The 19033-nt window shown below is 40.4% G+C and overlaps 1 protein-coding gene and 3 long non-coding RNA genes across 4 annotated transcripts; 2 read left to right on the top strand and 2 right to left on the bottom strand.

The window, feature by feature from the left end:
- Positions 1 to 471: 471 nt before the first annotated feature.
- On the bottom strand, positions 472 to 8210 carry LOC145555065 (uncharacterized). The gene is made up of 2 exons (XR_014091139.1): positions 7915 to 8210; positions 472 to 894 (listed from the first exon to the last, which is right to left on the bottom strand). It is a non-coding gene; the product is annotated as an uncharacterized LOC145555065 (long non-coding RNA).
- A 4390-nt stretch (positions 8211 to 12600) lies between these two features.
- Positions 12601 to 15008, top strand: LOC145555125 (uncharacterized). The gene is made up of 2 exons (XR_014091213.1): positions 12601 to 13291; positions 14265 to 15008. It is a non-coding gene; the product is annotated as an uncharacterized LOC145555125 (long non-coding RNA).
- Positions 14713 to 16681, bottom strand: LOC145555124 (uncharacterized). Its single transcript, XR_014091212.1, has 3 exons — positions 16326 to 16681; positions 15623 to 15820; positions 14713 to 15286 (listed from the first exon to the last, which is right to left on the bottom strand). It is a non-coding gene; the product is annotated as an uncharacterized LOC145555124 (long non-coding RNA).
- A 728-nt stretch (positions 16682 to 17409) lies between these two features.
- On the top strand, positions 17410 to 18393 carry LOC145555123 (uncharacterized). Its single transcript, XM_081616505.1, has one exon. The coding sequence runs from the start codon at positions 17601 to 17603 to the stop codon at positions 18315 to 18317; it is 717 nt and encodes a 238-aa protein (XP_081472631.1). The 5' UTR covers positions 17410 to 17600; the 3' UTR covers positions 18318 to 18393.
- The last annotated feature ends 640 nt before the right edge of the window (positions 18394 to 19033 follow it).

Below are 19033 nucleotides of genomic sequence, written 5' to 3'. Positions count from 1 at the left end.
CTCAGTGCTGCAGAGCCGTTACAAACCGTGACGTCTCTTTCCAACCATAGACATGTTTACGTAGACGCCTCATGCAGCGGTCCGGCCGGTTGCTGCGATACGTAACAGCGTCCGCCATATTGAATGTGGAATATGTGCCAGTCAGCTAATACAAGTGAATGGACCGAACTTTATAAAGTGCCGTTCTACAAAGTATTTTAAGTTAATACCTGTCATTGACACATTTTCTCACACACATTATTTGGCCATCAAAGAAATGACTAAAGAGCGTTTCTAACTTTTGATGTGATTATTTAATTGTTCTGAGGCATTTCTGAATAAAGAGCACAAGGTTTTTATTTGATAGAAATGATTCTGATCATTTTTATATTGACATTGATGAACAGACACACTTTTACAGCGTTTAAAGAGTATAGTTACATAATTCCATAATTTAATGTACATTTAACATTTCAAGACAAGAAACAAATAATTTTCCTGTATTTATTTTTTATACGTTATTGAGAAATGACTTTTTGATGTATAAAATCAATCATCGTCAAACATTAAATTACATATTTTTCTTACTTTTTTCAGCCTGACTCGGCTATAAGTTGAGTCAGGCTTCCTGAGCTGTGTGTCCAGCTACTATCTCCTCCAGAAAATAAATATTTATTACAGTTTGTCAACTCTGCTATTGACAGCAAAGAGTGAAAATTATTCTAACAGAGTAAATTATGTTTATTTCATTACAAAAGCTACATTAACACACTAATACTTCAGATTGAGATATTTACAACAGAAAGTGAAAGAATAAAACATGTATTTATTATACTGGGAACACTGGTCACAGGCTTCAGTCTGCTGGTCACACTGGGAGAACTCCATGACTTCTGAGACGTCCTGGTTCACAGGCTAAAGCCAAGAATAACAGAGACATTATCCACAAGTTAATAGAAAATACATAAATGTTTCCTTCACATTCATAACAAGCCATTTTCAGCATGTTGGGCTCTGACTCGTAGCATCTTTATAGCTAAATACCGACATGGAGAAGCTGAGCTGGAAACAGACTGAAGACCAGCAGCTCCAGCTGATGCTAAGACTGGGGCTTCTTTTCTTAGCAGTCTGTACAGCAAACAGTTTACGGACTGTCTTGCTTCAGGTTTTCTGAAGCAAGACAGAGGATTTAGTGATCTTTACTCACTAAATCCTCTGGTTTTTAATTAACTTCTCCTCTAACAGCAGTTTCTCATCAGCTCTCTCTCATTAGAAAACAGTATGAAACGTTAGCTGCTATGTGTCTGTTACTACCCGATAGTAAGTCCCGCCCACTCCTCACAACTCTTTGGACTCACTACGGCCCAGTTCTCTGTCTAACAGGTCCGGAAAACCCCCAGAAACTCGGGTCTTACCCTAGCGATAGTTTGTGGAGAATTATCTGTTTAAACTGGGGTCGGAAAGGACTCGTCTAGCTCTGACTACCTTCGATCCAGAAGTTATGACCTTTTACAGTTGGGGGGGCAATCCGCTGAGTAGCCCTCACAGCGACATAACCCCTACAACCACTCCTGTTAACGGTAGCTCCTTTCCTAAAATAACGGCACTTGTTAACGGCTAGATTAAATTTAGTGACTTAGAGTTAAGTCCCAAGGTCATTATTTTAGTTTTGGCCAAAAGCAACCTATAAAACATTTCTACTTTTTCCTCCCAGAATCAAACTTCATAGCTATTTCACAACCATCAAAGAACTTTAAGGTGACTCATTAATTGAATGTCCACAACATCTTTTAGATTTTCTTAAATGCTAATTATTTTATTAGTAAGGCAATTTTGCAAGGGTCAGTACAGCTTAATTCAGTAGCAGAAATAATCAAATAAGTAAAATCAATAATCTAGCCTATCTTTCCCTAATGCTGACACTGAGAACTAAAAAAGGGAAACTTTGAGAGAGACGGACAGAGTTTGGCATTTTGAACCCCAGAACTGGCCTGATGAAGAAGAAGGTGTTGCAGCAGCAGGAGGTTCCCAGTACAGGAAGAGTACTGACTTAGAGCGGCAGGTCTCGGGCCTCAGGGTGACTTCCTCATGCGCGTAGCGGTCCTCAGCTTCTTGTCTTGCAGCTCTGTAGCTCCCTTCTCCTCGTCTCACGATCTTTCTGGTCCCACGGAAGGAACACACCAGTTCTTCCTCTTTGCCTTTGTTCTTTGCCTTTGTCTTTATCTTCATCTTTGCCTTGGTCTTTGTCTTTGGGGGTATAAACCCAGCTGTTGAGAGAAGTGCGATTTGAAGCCACATGTTGCGGGGCTAACGGGTTGGTCCCCATGTGCAGAACAGTCTTCGGTTCTGTGGCCCCGGCTCTTCTTCAGCTGCAGAGTTCTTTGTCCATCTCCGTCTTGGCTCGAAGCTGCCTGAAGGATCCAACCAAAGATTCCTCTGTTGCACCCACCTTATAAAGGGTTTATCCACCTTTTGGTGCGTTTGCATTGGCTAGCTTTGTTGCTGTGCCTGTCTCATTGGCTGACTGCTTGGACAGATGATCTCATCTCCATCACCCTGGAGACCTTATGACCGGATCTCTGTTCTAATGTCCCCAAGTTGCTCAACAGTTCCTCCTACCTCTGTTTCCTGCCCAACCTTTTCTTAGGCAAGTTGAAGTTTAGCAATAAGGCTTTATCTTCTCCGTTCTCCTATCAGTTCCTCTTTTCCCCTGACCTTCCACCTACCATCTACCTCCTACACAACATCAGTGACCTTTAATTACAGTTACAACATTTTACACCTTTTCAAGTTCAATGTCAAAATCACATTTATAACCTTTTAGTTTATCTGATTCAACATTCATTTATAATGTTATAATAACCATAACTTATTAGTTACTTTTATTATAATCATAAGGTGAGTTATTACAGACATTTCTGAAAAGAACCCAATAATAATCCATTATTGTAATTATCTGATACCAAATTACAGTTACTTGTTTCACCTTTAAGTACTTCCACAAGTGTAAGAGTAAGTGTAAATATTCTTATAATCAAACCAACATCAACCACTGGTTAAACCAATATTAATTATTGGCCTAATTATAAGTCATTATTTTAAGTATTTTACTCTGGGTTTTATCCAATCTCTCAAAATGTTTAGATTTTATTCTTTAAAAACCTTTAATGCTTTAAAATAAGGAATGGTCTGAATTATTTTTAGCCTGATGCAAGAAAGAAACTTCCTCTTTATTAAGGAAATCAACCTTTCCTGTTTCATGACTTTCTTTCTGCCTGACTATGATTTTTTATGATTAAATAGAAAAAAGTAGAATTAAAGCAAAGTTTGCAGGACACAATAACAACACACACAACCAGATTCATTTTATTACAGTCTGACTCTATTGTTGGGTCTTGATGTCACCTATGTCATTAATTTTACGGTAATTTTATTTGTTATTACTATTAAACTAAAATCTCCAGCATGGGGAAGTGGGATGAGCTCGACTTTTCTCGACACCCCCTCCGCGAGGTCAGACCTTTCACATGCTGGGAACCCAACATCCTCTTGCAGGTCTGCGTCCTCATCCCCTGGAAAGAGAAGATGGTCGTCTGGGATGTGAAGATCCTCCATCGTCACCAAGGCCACAGCAGTCTGGGATGTGAAGATCCTCCATCGTCACCAAGGCCTCAGCAGTCTGGGATGTGAAGATGCAGATTCTCAGTCGTCACCAAGGCCTCAGCAGTCTTCAAACTCCACTGCTCTTTGACACCCCCTCCTTGGAGTTTTGATGTCTCTCAGGAAGTGACGAATGTTGAAGAGAACCCAGGTCGCTCTGATCCTTTAATAGTGACAAAAAATCCTCAGCTGAATGAAGCGTTGGTTCTTCAGGATGTGGAAGATTCCTTAGGGACAGGTTGATGGGCAAAAAGCCTCAAATAAAAAATAAAAAAAACTCTGGATGTTCAGTAGAGCAAAACAAAAAGCTTAAGCAGCATGACGCTTTATCCATAATCATAATCCTTTTCCATCGCTGGGGTCGTTAAAGGGTTACTGGAGTTGTCGGAGGCAACAGGACTCTGTCAGGCAGGACTCTGTGAAGTCCACAGGTTGCTTCCAGGTGTTGGGTGTGATTTCAACACTTTGTTGCAGGATTGATCTTGGTGGTTGTCTATGACGCCACTCCTTCCTCACGACTTCAGTCCCTTTTCCAGTTTAATCCATCCTTTTGTGACAGGAGTTCTTCTTTAGCATAATCCAATTTCTTCAGGGCCCTCCTAGTCCTAAGCCTTGAAGTTGTTCTTTGAATGGCAATCATCCTGTAATAGTAGCCAGTCTAACACAGGATGGCATGATGCTTGATTCTTGCAATGTTCTGGTTCGCTTTAGCCAAGAACTGGCTTGAACACTGACCTCGTGGACCCCTTTCTTCATAAGTAATACTTTTTTACATTGCAGTACTTGCTTCACAAAATTCATTCCATTGAATTTCAACTTGATCACCGTGACTACAGGCCGATCTTGATCTTTAATCCAAACTTTCTGTCCTGTTTTCAGTGACACTGTAAACTGCAACTTCCCCTTTCCCTCTCTGGGCAAAAAGGAGAAGTGCCTTCGCCTTCCTGCTTTCAGTGACGTGAACGGAATTCCTCTGCAGGGGAAGACCTGCTCTTTTTCAGCTGTCACTGTTACACCATGTCCATCAGCACCAAGAGGTACTCCTCACCTCTCTTTTCTGTTATCCATGGGGCCTGCTACATCCATGCAGATTGAACCCCCGGGTAATGTGCTCTTGATGAACAACCCTTCCAACCGCTGCCCTCGGCGGCCTGCGTTGTATTGTCCACATACCTCACAGCCCCGTAGCACGCGTTGGACTTGTTTCACTGGGATCCAAAGCTCATGCTCATCCAGCTCCTTACGGGTGGGCCGTACGCCTGCATGTCCAAGGGCTTCATGCACGCTCCGCACGACCTCATCCACGTACTCTTCTGGGACCTCCCGTCCTCTGGGAGTATTGTCCCACTTCTCGGCTCCGACAAAGACAATTTTTCTCTGTTGGACATAGCAGTCCACTTCGTCATTTCCACGCCAATGAGCTCCCTCATGCGTGTGCTCAGATGCTCGACCTTGAGCTCCAGATGCATTTCACCACTTCTTTGTGAAATTACTTACATCTTCTGGACGTACGACCTTGCGTCGTACTCCTCGGTCTCTTTGTCTCCGAGTCGCCTATCCCCCAAAGCCTCTCAGGGTACCTTAGAGCAGGGATGGGTCTAGGCTAGGTTGGCTACTGGCTTCCCTTCTTGATGCAGCTGTTCATCTTAAGCGGAAGCTTTTCCCTCGCCTGCACGCTGTACAGTTACTGCAAGGGTCGCGACTGATAAGCCTCATCAGTCGCTCCCAACTCTATTTCCTAAGAGCTGGTCTCCCAAGTGAGCTATTCAGACCCTCTCGTCTGTTTTTACTGACTTGGTCAAAGTAAGGCCCTCCTACTCATTAGGGTGGGGCCCACCCAGGGACGCCATGTCTGTTACTACCCGATAGTAAGTCCCGCCCACTCCTCACAACTCTTTGGACTCACTACGGCCCAGTTCTCTGTCTAACAGGTCCGGAAAACCCCCAGAAACTCGGGTCTTACCCTAGCAATAGTTTGTGGAGAATTATCTGTTTAAACTGGGGTCGGAAAGGACTCGTCTAGCTCTGACTACCTTCAATCCAGAAGTTATGACCTTTTACAGTTGAGGGGCAATCCGCTGAGTAGCCCTCACAACGACATAACCCCTACAACCACTCCTGTTAACGGTAGCTCCTTTCCTAAAATAACGGCACTTGTTAACGGCTAGATTAAATTTAGTGACTTAGAGTTAAGTCCCAAGGTCATTATTTTAGTTTTGGCCAAAAGCAACCTATAAAACATTTCTACTTTTTCCTCCCAGAATCAAACTTCATAGCTATTTCACAACCATCAAAGAACTTTAAGGTGACTCATTAATTGAATGTCCACAACATCTTTTAGATTTTCTTAAATGCTAATTATTTTATTAGTAAGGCAATTTTGCAAGGGTCAGTACAGCTTAATTCAGTAGCAGAAATAATCAAATAAGTAAAATCAATAATCTAGCCTATCTTTCCCTAATGCTGACACTGAGAACTAAAAAAGGGAAACTTTGAGAGAGACGGACAGAGTTTGGCATTTTGAACCCCAGAACTGGCCTGATGAAGAAGAAGGTGTTGCAGCAGCAGGAGGTTCCCAGTACAGGAAGAGTACTGACTTAGAGCGGCAGGTCTCGGGCCTCAGGGTGACTTCCTCATGCGCGTAGCGGTCCTCAGCTTCTTGTCTTGCAGCTCTGTAGCTCCCTTCTCCTCGTCTCACGATCTTTCTGGTCCCACGGAAGGAACACACCAGTTCTTCCTCTTTGCCTTTGTTCTTTGCCTTTGTCTTTATCTTCATCTTTGCCTTGGTCTTTATCTTTGGGGGTATAAACCCAGCTATTGAGAGAAGTGCGATTTGAAGCCACATGTTGCGGGGCTAACGGGTTGGTCCCATGTGCAGAACAGTCTTCGGTTCTGTGGCCCCGGCTCTTCTTCAGCTGCAGAGTTCTTTGTCCATCTCCGTCTTGGCTCGAAGCTGCCTGAAGGATCCAACCAAAGATTCCTCTGTTGCACCCACCTTATAAAGGGTTTATCCACCTTTTGGTGCGTTTGCATTGGCTAGCTTTGTTGCTGTGCCTGTCTCATTGGCTGACTGCTTGGACAGATGATCTCATCTCCATCACCCTGGAGACCTTATGACCGGATCTCTGTTCTAATGTCCCCAAGTTGCTCAACAGTTCCTCCTACCTCTGTTTCCTGCCCATCCTTTCTTAGGCAAGTTGAAGTTTAGCAATAAGGCTTTATCTTCTCCGTTCTCCTATCAGTTCCTCTTTCCCCTGACCTTTCACCTACCATCTACCTCCTACACAACATCAGTGACCTTTAATTACAGTTACAACATTTTACACCTTTTCAAGTTCAATGTCAAAATCACATTTATAACCTTTTAGTTTATCTGATTCAACATTCATTTATAATGTTATAATAACCATAACTTATTAGTTACTTTTATTATAATCATAAGGTGAGTTATTACAGACATTTCTGAAAAGAACCCAATAATAATCCATTATTGTAATTATCTGATACCAAATTACAGTTACTTGTTTCACCTTTAAGTACTTCCACAAGTGTAAGAGTAAGTGTAAATATTCTTATAATCAAACCAACATCAACCACTGGTTAAACCAATATTAATTATTGGCCTAATTATAAGTCATTATTTTAAGTATTTTACTCTGGGTTTTATCCAATCTCTCAAAATGTTTAGATTTTATTCTTTAAAAACCTTTAATGCTTTAAAATAAGGAATGGTCTGAATTATTTTTAGCCTGATGCAAGAAAGAAACTTCCTCTTTATTAAGGAAATCAACCTTTCCTGTTTCATGACTTTCTTTCTGCCTGACTATGATTTTTTATGATTAAATAGAAAAAAGTAGAATTAAAGCAAAGTTTGCAGGACACAATAACAACACACACAACCAGATTCATTTTATTACAGTCTGACTCTATTGTTGGGTCTTGATGTCACCTATGTCATTAATTTTACGGTAATTTTATTTGTTATTACTATTAAACTAAAATCTCCAGCATGGGGAAGTGGGATGAGCTCGACTTTTCTCGACAATCAGCGGCTATATTAGCTGCTATGCTATCAATCAGCGGTTATATTAGCTGCTATGCTAACAATCAGCGGTTATATTAGCTGCTATGCTAACAATCAGCGGTTATATTAGCTGCTATGCTAACAATCAGCGGTTATTTCGGGCCAATTTAGCTACATGGGACATATTTTATGGTTTTTTAGAAGCAAATTTCTGGCTGCAAAGTCAAGTAATTCTGATCTTTCATCCTTACCTGGGGAAGGTAATCCTAATGAATCCAGTTTGTTTCGTATTGAAACACACAGCAAAGAACTTGAGGAGCTCCGATCGCCCTGCTGCCACAACCGCAGTGAAGTTAGTTTCAAGTTGGATGTTCGAGCTCCGGGGAGTAGCGGCGTTTAGCTCAAGGTTGATCCGATTTATGAACGCTAATGTCGGCCGGCGGTTCTCCACAACTCCCGGCCGAAGCGCCCAAAGGTTCACTTAGGAACCGTCAACAAATTACCGAACCAAACATTCCTGTCAAATAAATGTTAATAAATGCCTTGAATTGTAACCAACTAAGAGCTTTTACATGAGACACATTATCATCTATTAAATTGTAAAGTCATATATTTTCAATAATTTTAATATTAAATATGTTTTCTTCAATAGCTTCCATGTCATGTGAAGTATTGACTCAGAATCACTTAGAAATTGTTCCACTAGTCTCTATAGATGAGGCACAAACATTTGTTTTCCATTTTAAACCATTTTCCATTTTTTAGGGGTTTTTTGGTCAAAATTGAGTATTTTTATTCAATAGCTTCCAGCCCCACTGACAAAACTCGGACTATGCTACATAAACGACCTAAACAAGATTGACCCACTTAAATGAACTCAACATAAACGGAACATGAACACTCGGACAAAATCATAGCAAAAAATTATGACACAACATCAACAAAGCAAATTTAGACACTCACCAGAATGGAAATGTCTGGAAGAAACTTGTAGGCATCTGGGGATGTTGGAGAAGGTAAATATCAGGACGTCTCACCGCGGACACCCGGACATTCGTCTTCTTCTGTTAGCTCCGTTAGCTTAGCCTCCTCGCGTTGTTTCCAAGCAGGAAAATAGTGAAAAGAAAGTCCGTTTTCCATCTTTTTACCTTTTTGGTCGTGTGATCGGACATTACACCCAATAACGCAGCAAGTTCGTGCCATAGCTAAAATATCTGTGAGACAAGTCGTTTTGTTGGTGGGAACAAAGATGGCGCCGATACCCCTCCGACTGGAGCAGTGACGTCACGCTCCGAAGCTCTTTAGATGAGGCACAAACTTTTGTTTTCCATTTTTAATTTTTTAGGGGTTTTTGGTCAAAATTGAGTGTTTTTATTCAATAGCTTCCAGCCCCACTGACAAAACTCGGACTATGCTACATAAACGACCTAAACAAGATTGACCCACTTAAATGAACTCAACATAAACGGAACATGAACACTCGGACAAAATCATAGCAAAAAATTATGACACAACATCAACAAAGCAAATTTAGACACTCACCAGAATGGAAATGTCTGGAAGAAACTTGTAGGCATCTGGGGATGTTGGAGAAGGTAAATATCAGGACGTCTCACCGCGGACACCCGGACATTCGTCTTCTTCTGTTAGCTCCGTTAGCTTAGCCTCCTCGCGTTGTTTCCAAGCAGGAAAATAGTGAAAAGAAAGTCCGTTTTCCATCTTTTTACCTTTTTGGTCGTGTGATCGGACATTACACCCAATAACGCAGCAAGTTCGTGCCATAGCTAAAATATCTGTGAGACAAGTCGTTTTGTTGGTGGGAACAAAGATGGCGCCGATACCCCTCCGACTGGAGCAGTGACGTCACGCTCCGAAGCTCTTTAGATGAGGCACAAACTTTTGTTTTCCATTTTTAGCCATTTTTAATTTTTTAGGATTTTTTTTGGGTCAAAATTAAGTGGTTTTCTTCAATAGCTTCCTGGTCATGTGACCTATTGATTCAAAATCACTTTCAAATAATTATACTAGTCTCTACAGATGAGGCATACTCATTTATTTTCAATTTGAGTCCTTTTTATAATTTGTAGGTATTTTTATATTAGCTTCTAGGTCATCAATAAATCAATCCAATTTTATCTGTACAGCACATTTCAGCAGCAAGGCATTTCAAAGTGCTTTACATAATAAAAACATGAAAACAGAGTCATGCAACATAGAATCAACAATCAAAACATTACATTAAGTCAAGAGCTATCATTAAATTCGTAATTTATTACGTTACAAATACAACTCTAAACAGGTGGGTTTTTAGTCGAGATTTAAAAGACATCAGTGTTTCAGCTGTTTTACAATTTTCTGGAAGTTTGTTCCAAATTTGTGGTGCATGGAAGCTGAATGCTGCTTCTCCTCGTTTGGTTCTGGATGCAGAGCAGAACTAGTAGCCTTGAGGGGTCTGGAAGGTTGATACAACAGCAGATCTTTCATGGTGCTAAACCGTTCAGTGATTTATAAACTAGCTACAGTATTTTAAAGTCTATCATCTGAGTTTCAGGGAGCCAGTGTGGGGACTTTAAGACTGAAGTTATGGCTCCATGTTCCTGGTTTTAGTGAGAACGTGAGGAGTTCTCACTAAACTGTGACCCAATTACTTGAAATCAGTGTAAAATGGTTTAAGTAGACAGGAGAGATGAGGTATTTTTAATTCATTTTGACCCATTTTTTTATTTTTTAGGCAATTTTATATTTAAAAATATATTTCCTATTTTCTCTTCACCTCTCCATAGGCTGCCACCTTATCGTGATGAAAGGGTTTGAGTGTTGAAGTGACTCCAGGAGTTATGCTGTCAGGGGCTTCATACCCCTTGTAGGGTCACCCAGTGCTAGAGGTGATGAACCAGACAAAGAGCAGCCCAAAGACCCTTTATGAAGAGCACATATGGATACAGTGTCCTCTCACCTGGACGCAGGTCACCAGGGCACCACCCTGGAGCCGGGCCTGGAGTTGGTGCTCTGTGGCATATGGTGCCAAAACACATGGAGTCTGGCCAGGCTCAGCCCAAAGTGGGTTCACCTTCCCATGGGCTCACCACCTGTGGGTGGGGCCAAAAGGGCTGGGTGCAATGTGGGATGTTAGAAGGCCGAGGGAGGGGACCTTGGCCATCTGACCCTGGGCGATGGACGTTTTATCACTGGGCATTGAAAGTCACCTCTCTGGTGGGAGCCTGAGCTGGTGTGTGAGGTTGAGAGGTTCTAACTACAAATAGTTAGAACCTCTCATCGCATTACTCGAGATGAGTCAATGGAACATTAATTAATAATCTGATATGTAGTGAGAAACTGTCACGTTTCAGTTGTTGGCTGTGTTTCTATGGTGTAAAGCTCTTTGAAATGTCTTGTTGTTGAAATGTGATATATAAAATTTTATTAGATTTTTTGATTGGGGGTTTTCTGTCCGAGGCCACGTTCTGCACCACCGGGGTTTTGAAGGGATCCATTTTGGTGGCCTTGGGATTCTTGCCTCTGCTTTTGGCAGATGATGTGGCCCTACTGGCTTCATCAGGTCATGAGCTACAGCTTTACTGGAGCAGTATGCAGCCGGGAGGAGGATCAGTACCTCCAGGTCCAAGGCCATGGTCTTGAGCTGAAAAAGGGTTGAGTGCCTTATTTGGGTCAGGGAAGATTGTCCTGACCCAAGTGGAGGAGTTTAAGCATCTTAGGATCTTGTTCATTGTTGGAGTTCATTCATTTCTGTCTCTGTTCACCACCCATGTTTGTTAACCAGTTTCAGGACCCGACCAGAACCACTCATTGTAAATGACCTTGAGAAATAATGAGATTTGGTTGTATATAAAAATAAGCTTTAATGCTAAAGGATGATCAAATTTCACAATCCATACATATCATCCAAATGGAACATCAGGCTTCTTAGGTTACATTCACCGTCCAGCGCTGGGGCCAAGTGACAAGAAGCCAAGTGAGACAAAGATTGTAGCAAGTTTAGCTTTTTATTCATCTGGACCCTCCATAAACTGTACTCTAATCAGTCTGTTTACATATGACTGCCAGCAGTCACATATAAACATGGTTATGTATGCTGCAGCGTGTTAAGCAGATGAAAGAGGCTAAAAGTGATGGAGGAAAATAAAGAATCCATAACATCAAGAATGAGGGAAAATGGAACAGGAGATCAATAGACGGATTGGCGCAGCGTCTGCAGTAAAGTGGGAGCTGGACCAGTCTGTGGTGGTGAAGAGACAGCTGGATCAAAAAGGAAAGGTCTCGATTAGCCAGTCGATCTACGTCCCTACCCACTGCATAGGTTTAAGTGTCTTGACTGAAAGAACAAAATCACAAACACAAGCGGACAAAATAATTTTTTTCCATACGTTGTCTGGGCTCTCCCTTAGTGATGGGATGAGAAGCTCAGTCATCCAGGAGAGAGAGTAGAGCCGCTGATTTTTCACTTCGAGAGGAGCCAGCTGAGGAGGGTCAGGCATTAGATTATGACGCCTCCCTAGTGAGGTCTTTTTGGCACGTCCTACCAGGAGGAGGCCCACAGGAAGACCCAGGACACGCTGGAGGGACTATGTCTCTCAGCTGGCCTGGGAACGCCTCGGGATTCCCCTGGAGGAGCTGGAAGAAGTGGCTGGGGAGGGAAGTCTGGGCCTCTGCTGACCCCACAACATGACTGCGGACCAGGGGAAGATGATTGATCGATTTTTCTTCAATAGCTTATGGGTCATAAGACCCATAAGTTAATTGGGTCTTATTAACTCAAAGTCAATGTAAAATTATTCTACTAGACTGGATAGATGGTGCACACTCATTTTTATTCCATTTAACCCTTTTTATTCATTGTCAGTGGGTCACATGCAATTTAAGCTATTAAACACCATATTTTTTAATTTGTAAATTTAAATTATGGAAAAAATGGAAAAACATCTAAAATGGGGAAGGAATGAGGGTGCCTCATCTCTAATGATTTGTAAAGCAATTTCAAAGTGGCTTTGAATCAATAGGACACATATCTTGGAAGCTATTACAAAACTTACTAAATTGTGACAAAGAAAATTGCTAAAAAATAAAAAAAAGCATTAAAATGGAAAACAAATGACTGTGCTTCATATATACAGGAGGCACAGTTATGGAAGTAAATATGTGCCATCAGAATTTGAATAAAAAATGCATCTGAAACTTGAATGTTGTATATTTGCGCTTACTTTTTCAATTTCAAAATTAATTCAGAATACAATTTCGACCTAAAAAAAATTCAGTGTCATTATTTGTACACGTTTGCAATTTTCATTTGTTAAAAAAATTCACATTCCTATTTCAAAGTGATGAAAATTTCAATATATATATTTTTCAGTGTTAAAAACATTCAGCATATAAAAAAATTCAAATGCAATTTTTTCAGTGTCCTAAAAATTCAACTTGCTCAAATTCGCTGTCTCAAATTCAACATCTAAAAATTCGCTGTACAAAAATGGCGAGGTTACTTCAGGTCACAGACATTAGCAATCGTTGTCAGATTTCAACACCCAGCCAATCACATGACCTAAGCGTCATATTGAAGAAATACCAGCATCACCGAGGCCAGCGACCATGGAGGCGAACACAAACCCAACGGTGAGTCTATGCTTTCATATTTCTGTAGTACATTTTATTTTGCGCATGAACTTTGATACATGACATTAAAGCTTGATTTAAAACACGGGTTTGGGCCGTTGTTAATCTTACGCCATGTAATGCTGGCATATTAGTTCTCGCTACCCGCTAGACCTCCACCCCCTTCTCTTGGCTGTCCTACGCCCAATTTTCCTGTTTTATTTAAAAAAGGAATATCACTTGCGCCAAGTCTAGAATCTTTAAGGATAACTGATGGGTGGCGACTTTCCGGGTTGTTTGTATGTGTCTTAGGTGAGACTGAGACAGGCGGTCTTAGTAAAGTTGTAATTTCCCAGGAGATGCTACCGCTAATGTAGCTAACATGGCTGCCTTGTGTGCTTCAAGGAGGGGCTGTGAACTCTACCGACATTAATTATAACCACAACCCCATTCTGTTCATCTACTGTGTTGTTCATGTGACTTCATTTATGAATAAATTAATACATTTATGGTCATTATAGCGTCATCCAAACTACTGCTTCTCTTATCTGACAAGTGTTGATATATATTAATTTACATTCTTTTTACTTTGCGGTACAAAACGTCGTTCTGTTACCTAGCAACATTAGAAACAACCTCCTTTGTTTTTTCATTTGATTTTAACTCATTTTGAAGAAAATATATGCTTGCAAGTACAGCTGTTAACTTATTAAAATCATTTTGATCCCCACTACTTTGTATCTCCAAAATATATTTTTGGTTACAAAGAATGTTTGAGCTATGCTAAAATTTGTGATTAATGTTGTAATTACAAGCAATTTCTGATTAAGTTACACACCATTCAATTCCTGAACCCCAGTGCCTTGATAGAGGTACATTTTAATTGGATAATTTAATGTGTAGCATGTATACTATCATTCATTTAATTTGTAACATAGGAATCTGCAATCAAGTACATTTTGAGTTCTCTTGATCCCTTCTTTGTGTTTTCCAGGGTGTAGATTCCCGAAATTGAATGGGAGGAGAGCGGGCTTCCTCTTCAGGAAGAGTCAAACGTCACAGTACCAAATTCAAATGTGCAACCGACTGACGAACAAATGGACTTAAGAGACGCAGTAAACCCAAAAGGCACATCACTGTCTTTTGGTTGTGACATTTATATTGCTGCAGTTCTGTTTTGTGAACAGTTCTTCACTCTGTGAAACTTGTCCAGTTTCAAAATTCAGCATTTATGAAATGTAAAGCTAAGTGCTGATCATATTACCACACAGGTAAAAATTTGCGTTTTGGAAAGGTGAATCATAGTGATTTTATGGTAGACATGTTAAAGAACTAAAATGTTCTAAATGTGTGAGTTGATTGTTCTTTTCTCAAAAGGAACCTAGTAGGTACAGGTGTGTAGGACCTTAATTTCCTTGAATTATAAGAATGGAAAAGTTAAGTTTGTCTAATGTCATTTATTTTCTAATACTTCAAGCATAGATGAACATTCAATAAAATATTGCATAAAAACAGTTTCCGTTTCACATTTCCTGTACAAACAGTGCTGACTCAGAAACTCTGAACATAGTTACTCTAACATTTAAGATTTACAGGAATGCTTGACAAACATTTCAGCTACTTAGTCGTCACTTCAAAGAACAACTTAATGTCAAGACTGCGGTGAATGATGAACAGTATTTGTAAAAAAAAAAAAAAGCTAACAATAAAATGACTTTGTATTTTTACTTAATTGCCATATTGAAATGCAATTATTGAACAAATGAAACACCAATGCACTGAGTTCTCAAAGAAGACCAAAGCCAGTCCCAACCGATTTAAGACACACCGTCATGTCAGCATACAGAGCCTGGTAGGTAGAATAATGGCTTGGAAGGCGTAAACGTTCACTGCAGGTGGATGAAGTGGGCTTGTGGTTTGGTCCAGTTGACTGCACTACTTCAGGCTTCAGTTCCTGGCATGGAGCCTCCCAGCCAACCCAAAATCTCATGAGCTGGTGCAGATTGTCTGAAGATGCTAGGAAAAGTATATATTTTTTTATTTTCAGATATACATGGTGAGTTTCCTGTAGATGGAATCATTCATAAAGCTGACTTTGAGATATGACTTTATGCGAATGTCTTTTCCATCTAAGAAACTAATGAATATGTATGTGATATCCTTCAAAAATCATTTGAATACCTTTTGCCATGTTCACTAATCAACCTGAAAAGCTTTATCAGCTTTATCTGTGCAGTGTTGTAAGACATGATTATAAGAAAATAAATGTACTGTATTATGCTGGTATGTATTGCACGTCTCATCATTCTCAAAATAACAAACATTGCCCAAATGTTTAAACAGACATTTTACCTTCTTTGAGAAACTGATGGAGAAACCCTGTCACCTGCGTAGTTTCTGCTTCCAAGACATCATCGCTGTTGTCACCGTCATCACTTTGCTTCTTCACCTGTGAGCAACTGATTGACTGCAGGACCATCTGTAATTGTAGAAATAGAAATGGCTCCAAACGATCACGGAGTCCATCAAAAATATGATCCTTAAAAGTTCCTTGAAAGAAAAAAGAAAAAAAATGTCAAAAACATTGTCGGTAAAATAAAAAAAACTTTTTTTTTTAAATCCGTAGGTCAGTATTGAGAAATTAAATTAAATGATATTTATTCTAAAATAAGTTAACAGCTGTACTTGCAAGCATATATTTTCTTCAAAATGAGTTAAAATCAAATGAAAAAACAAAGGAGGTAGTTTCTAATGTTGCTCACCTAAGACACATACAAACAACCCGGAAAGTCGCCACCCATCAGTTATCCTTAAAGATTCTAGACTTGGCGCAAGTGATATTCCTTTTTTAAATAAAACAGGGGAAAATTGGGTGTAGGACAGCCAAGAGAAGGGGGTGGAGGTCTAGCAGGTAGCGAGAACTAATATGCCAGCATTACATGGCGTAAGATTAACAACGGCCCAAACCCGTGTTTTAAATCAAGCTTTAATATCATGTATCAAAGTTCATGCGCAAAATAAAATGTACTACAGAAATATGAAAGCATAGACTCACCGTTGGGTTTGCGTTCGCCTCCATGGTCGCTGGCCTCGGTGATGCTGGTATTTCTTCAATATGACGCTTAGGTCATGTGATTGGCTGGGTGTTGAAATCTGACAACGATTGCTAATGTCTGTGACCTGATTGGCTGGGTGTTGAAATCTGACAACGATTGCTAATGTCTGTGACCTGATTGGCTGGGTGTTGAAATCTGACAACGATTGCTAATGTCTGTGACCTGAAGTAACCTCGCCATTTTTGTACAGCGAATTTTTAGATGTTGAATTTGAGACAGCGAATTTGAGCAAGTTGAATTTTTAGGACACTGAAAAAATTGCATTTGAATTTTTTTATATGCTGAATGTTTTTAACCTTGAAAAATATATATATTGAAATTTTCATCACTTTGAAATAGGAATGTGAATTTTTTTAACAAATGAAAATTGCAAACGTGTACAAATAATGACACTGAATTTTTTTTAGGTCGAAATTGTATTCTGAATTAATTTTGAAATTGAAAAAGTAAGCGCAAATATACAACATTCAAGTTTCAGATGCATTTTTTATTCAAATTCTGATGGCACATATTTACTTCCATACACAGTCCAGACCCAGAACCAGTGTGAACAATTCCACACTGGTTCTGGGTCAATGGGTCACATGACCTGGAAGCTATTGAAAAACAATTTTGACCAAAAAACATCCTAAAAAATGGAAAATGGCTAAAAATGGAAAACAAATGTTTGTGCCTCATCTATACAGACTAGTAGAAGAATTTCTAAGTGATTTTGAGTCAATACCTCACATGACCTGGAAGCCATTGAAGAAAACATATTATTTAATATTAAAATTATTGAAAATATATGACTTTAAAATTTAATAGATTATATTGTGTCTCATGTAAAAGCATGAATTAGCACTTACAATTACTTAGTTTGGTTCGGTAATTTGTTGACGGTTCCTAAGTGAACCTTCGGGCGCTTCGGCCGGGAGTTGTGGAGAACCGCCGGCCGACATTAGCGTTCATAAATCGGATCAACCTTGAGCTAAACGCCGCTACTCCCCGCAGCTCGAACATCCAACTTGAAACTAACTTCACTGCGGTGCTGCAACATAGAAGATGGCGGACTCTTTTACGTACGACTCAGCGCTGCATGAGGCGTCTACATATTCATGTCTATGTTTCCAACCGCCAAGGAGAACGGCCGCCATTTTATCACAAACCAACCCAGGCTGGATGGGTTGGTTTGGGTTCAAGTTAAAGTCGACATTTAGTAGATTCGCTCCGTCATGGCTGTGACTGCTGGTCTCTCCCTCCTGATGCTGATGACGCTGCCGGTCGCTGCTCAGATCCGGACGGTTTACTTTGACATGTTCGGCGGGACTTTGAAGCTCAACCCCAATTACTCTGAAGCCATCAACAGCATCGCCTGGAAGTATAGAGGGAACCTTGCAACTGAATATGTAAAAGGTTCGGTTCCTCTGGAATATCTGGGTGCCTTTAAATCCCGAGCACACGTGAACCTGACCACCGGAACACTGACCATCAACAACATGGATAAATATTTCGGCGGGATGTTCAGGGTGGAGATCAACACAGACCTTCCCATCACCTTTAACGCTGTGGGGATCAATAACCTGACCGGCTACCCTGTTGAAGTCTTCGTGAGTCCCAAGGGTTGCAGCCGTCGTACCTCTAAGAACTGTACCCTGGTTTGTGGTGAAGAGTTTACAGGTGCCGAACCCGTCCAGTACTTTTGGAAGGCAGGAAAAACGGGAGAATGGAATATGGGGAATAAGACGCTCAGCATTTTCTTTACCAAGAACATTAAGAAGCTTTCAGACTACGCCTGCAAAGTGAAGAATCCAGTCAGCGAGAAGCGGAGCGATATCGAGGCCGACAAGAAAGAGAAACTGACCCCCTTGGACAGCAGCAGCGGCCCGGACCCGATGCCTGCGATTCTGCTTGTGGCCGTTTTAGCAGTTGGAGCAGCAGTTGTTGTTTAACTTAACAAGAAGCCGCCATTTGTCCAAAACCTTTTTGGTTTACATCGTGACAAATAAAAATAATTCAAAAAAAGAATTACAAAAAACTTTATTCGTCCAAAAAGGTAAATTGCCCAGTTAGGTATGCATAGAAGTTATTAACCATCATTGATGTAAACACTTGGATGTTGTTTGGGGAAACTGTAGTCAGCCATTTTAAAGAAGAGTTATGTTTTAAATACAACTTTTTATGAACTGTGCGATGCCGTTAGAGATCTGGTGAAGCCAGCTGGTCATTACCTGGAAAAAACTAACTACAAACCATAAATCAGACTAATTCCTAGTAGTAGTAACGTCCAGCTGTTGATCACCTGACTCGTGTGGCGCAAAAAAAGTATTCCTGTTGCAGTTGTGCAAATACTTGGATACCTTAAACAACCTCATCTTAGCGCAGTTTTCTTAATCCAAAAACTTACTTTCCCCCCGGAAATTGGCTTGTTTCCATTAAGTGAATTATTTTTGCAAGAGCAATTTGCGTAATTCTATGGTTAACACAGCTTAACAAGATGCGGTCCATAATTGTCTCTATTTTATATAAAGTCTCTGTAACGCATGAATGACTGGCGACACTGTCAGTGTCCAGAGTTGAGGCAAACAAAACAACAAAAGAAACGACAGGAATAAGCAACTCGTTTATGTTTGTGTTGGACCGGAAATGTCCGTTTGTCCTGTGCTAC

This window comes from Poecilia reticulata, chromosome 15, assembly GCF_904066995.2.
Source record: "Poecilia reticulata chromosome 15, P_reticulata-male-v2, whole genome shotgun sequence".
Taxonomy (NCBI): Eukaryota; Metazoa; Chordata; class Actinopteri; order Cyprinodontiformes; family Poeciliidae; genus Poecilia; species Poecilia reticulata.
The sequence above is the reverse complement of the archived record's forward strand: the minus strand, read 5'-3'. Positions and strand labels throughout refer to the sequence as shown.